Raw genomic sequence first — 2,500 nt, 5'->3', positions numbered from 1 at the left:
ATCAAATCAAATCAGATGAACTTGTATCAAATCGTAGGTTGGTTTTTGAGGTGAGGGTGGAAACCAGAGTACGCGGAGAAAAAACCTCTCAGTGCCCAACAAACTCAACCCAAGTCCGGGGATCGAACCTGGGCCACACTGCTTGGAGGCGAGTGCTCTCGCCACTGCGTTCCCCTTTGCTGAAATTAAGCCTGGTTTTCATTAGTGACGCAAGCATGAGGGCGCTTATTTCACCGTGGAAGCGAAGTTGACCTAAACGCGCGCAAGCATAGGCGCAAGGTTCAAAAATTTTCCCTTTCCTCGTAATTGCTCTTTTGTTTGCGTGCGCTTTGCGTTGCGTGAAAACAAAACACAGCATTAGCACAAGGAAAATTTGCTTCCTCTGGCCAATTGAAACACTCGTTCCAGATTCCCCGCATCAGAGCATTTGAACAAAATTGCGGAGGCCCTGGTTGATTTTGATGGTCATGTCGACGTTCGTTTTCGCTTGGCATAAGCTACTTATGCTTGCGTCACTAGTGAAACCAGGCTTTATTCATTTCAGCCTCTTTTGAAAACGAATCCGAGTAATTTTCTCTTGGTGGATCTGAGTGCAAATTGGTTGTTGTGAAGACCAGTTTTCATTTCTTGTGTAAAGAAGAACTAATGAACATCACAGCGAATTCACACTCGGTTTGATTCGCTTTGATTTAACACTTTTATGACACTTTAATTTAGTACAAAGGCATTCAGTAAGTAAATGCATTCAAAACTAATTCTGTTAACAATTCGATAGTGATAGCATGGTATACACTGGATAGCTAGAAAGGTCCATCGAACAACTGAGGCCAGTTTGATGTGTTGATGTGTTCTTTCCTTTTTACTTTGCTTACTAAAATAGCGAATCACAAAAAGGAAAAAGCTGCTGGTTGGACGTGGGGTGGCTTGGCTGAGTTAGTCAAGTACAGCAGAGTGAGTTACATGACAAACCTCAGTTATTGTTTTAATTTGCAATGCATCTCATGTATTCGGTTGAAAGCGATGTTTCAAGTGACTTGATTTTAGTCCGAATCAAAGTAAATCACCTGGCCAATCACCGCAGGCTTGCTCATTCAAATCAGCCAATCAAAACTCAAAGCAAGTATACGACGCTGGCCGCGCTGGTCGCGGTAAAATGGTGGGAGCAGCTCACAACGAGTTTTGCTTTTTCTCTGAGAAAATGGCGGGATATTTTTCAACCAATCACCAAGCGTAGAGATGCCAAAGAAAAGCAAATATGAAGTGTAAACCTACTTTCCAGTTCGTGTAACCATGTCGCAAAGGGAAACTGGGGTCCAAGTGAGTTTAAGGGAATTTAAACGTCAATGGAAAAGTTCACGGTTGTCTGCAAAACGAGGAAACGGACTCGAGAAAAACAACAGTGCGGATTAAAAGTGTCTCGACTTCTGGCAAGTTTTTCAGTACTGTATAAAGGGCATCTATTGCTCGCTGCTCTTGCCGAAGCATCTTTTACTAATAAAACCAAACGGTATTGATACCTTTCATTATTCTTCTCTTAGGTTCCTCTACAGGCATCACTATTGATGTTCGAGTCGACTCAGCTGAATAAACTGGCTGTGGAATCGTTTCAACGTAAGTAAAGCGCGATATACGATAGGTATATCATTTAAATGAAATGAATGTATTCTTTGAAAAGCTGATGATAGGCGAAAGAGAGGAGTAATCCTCGCACGTACATTACTTGAACAATTTCGGCAACTTGAAAAATCCAGGGGGCTCCAACGGGATTCGAACCCATGACCACCTCTGCGATGCCGGTGCAATGTCAAGGAACTGAGCTATGAAGGCCCTCAGTTGGGGAGCAGTTCGATTTGTTGGGTTCATTTGTTCCCGCGAAGGACTCGATGAATTATGCATGCAATGAATATAGTTCCTCACGGGAACAAATGAGCCCAACAAACAGACCTGGGGCGCGTTTCTCGAAAGTCCCGAAAAGCTATTTGTGAAACTGCTGTCCGCTTGTTTTGGAAAGCTGATCTTTTTACACGTTTTCGTGGTAGCAAAAAGCAAAATGACTGTGAAGTTTGACGACTTAAACCCTCTCCGTTCTTGAGATACAGAGGAAATTGTGACACCCGAAAATGGCCCGTAAAGTTTCGGGACTTCCGAGAAACGGGCCCCAGCTCCCAATTGAGTGGCCTCATAGCTCAGTCGATAGAGCATTGCACCGACATCGCAGAGGTCGTAGGTTCGAATCCCGTTGGCCCGGATTCAGGTGTCTGTAAGAGACAATTGTTAGATTATCCAGATAAATGCGAGGATCGATTCTCTCTTTCAGGTATCGTTTAAGCAGTTTGACGATTTCGACCATGTCATCGGATCGCGTGTTGTGTACTGAAGTAGAGGACAGTGAGCCGGAATACAATACTCTTTACGGAATTGAACGCTCTAGTAGAAGTGACTTGAGAAATTGTAAAAATATTTCTTGTTTTGTTCTCGTTTCAGTTATCATGAAGTTCAT

General features: G+C 43.2%; 1 protein-coding gene across 2 annotated transcripts in view; it reads left to right on the top strand.

Moving 5' to 3' along the window:
• The window catches only part of LOC138060496 (unconventional myosin-XV-like), a 74,648-nt gene that overhangs the window by 58,422 nt on the left and 13,726 nt on the right, over window positions 1-2,500 (top strand). For both annotated transcript variants that reach the window (XM_068906294.1, XM_068906295.1), the window contains exons 45-47: window positions 881-951; window positions 1,539-1,611; window positions 2,485-2,500. The exon at window positions 2,485-2,500 is cut by the window's right edge and continues 61 nt beyond it. In XM_068906294.1, the coding sequence (XP_068762395.1) occupies window positions 881-951; window positions 1,539-1,611; window positions 2,485-2,500 (160 nt within the window). The remainder of the gene's footprint in view (window positions 1-880; window positions 952-1,538; window positions 1,612-2,484) is intronic.

This window comes from Montipora capricornis, chromosome 8 (genome assembly GCF_036669925.1).
Source record: "Montipora capricornis isolate CH-2021 chromosome 8, ASM3666992v2, whole genome shotgun sequence".
NCBI classification, from domain to species: Eukaryota; Metazoa; Cnidaria; class Anthozoa; order Scleractinia; family Acroporidae; genus Montipora; species Montipora capricornis.
The sequence above is the reverse complement of the archived record's forward strand: the minus strand, read 5'-3'. Positions and strand labels throughout refer to the sequence as shown.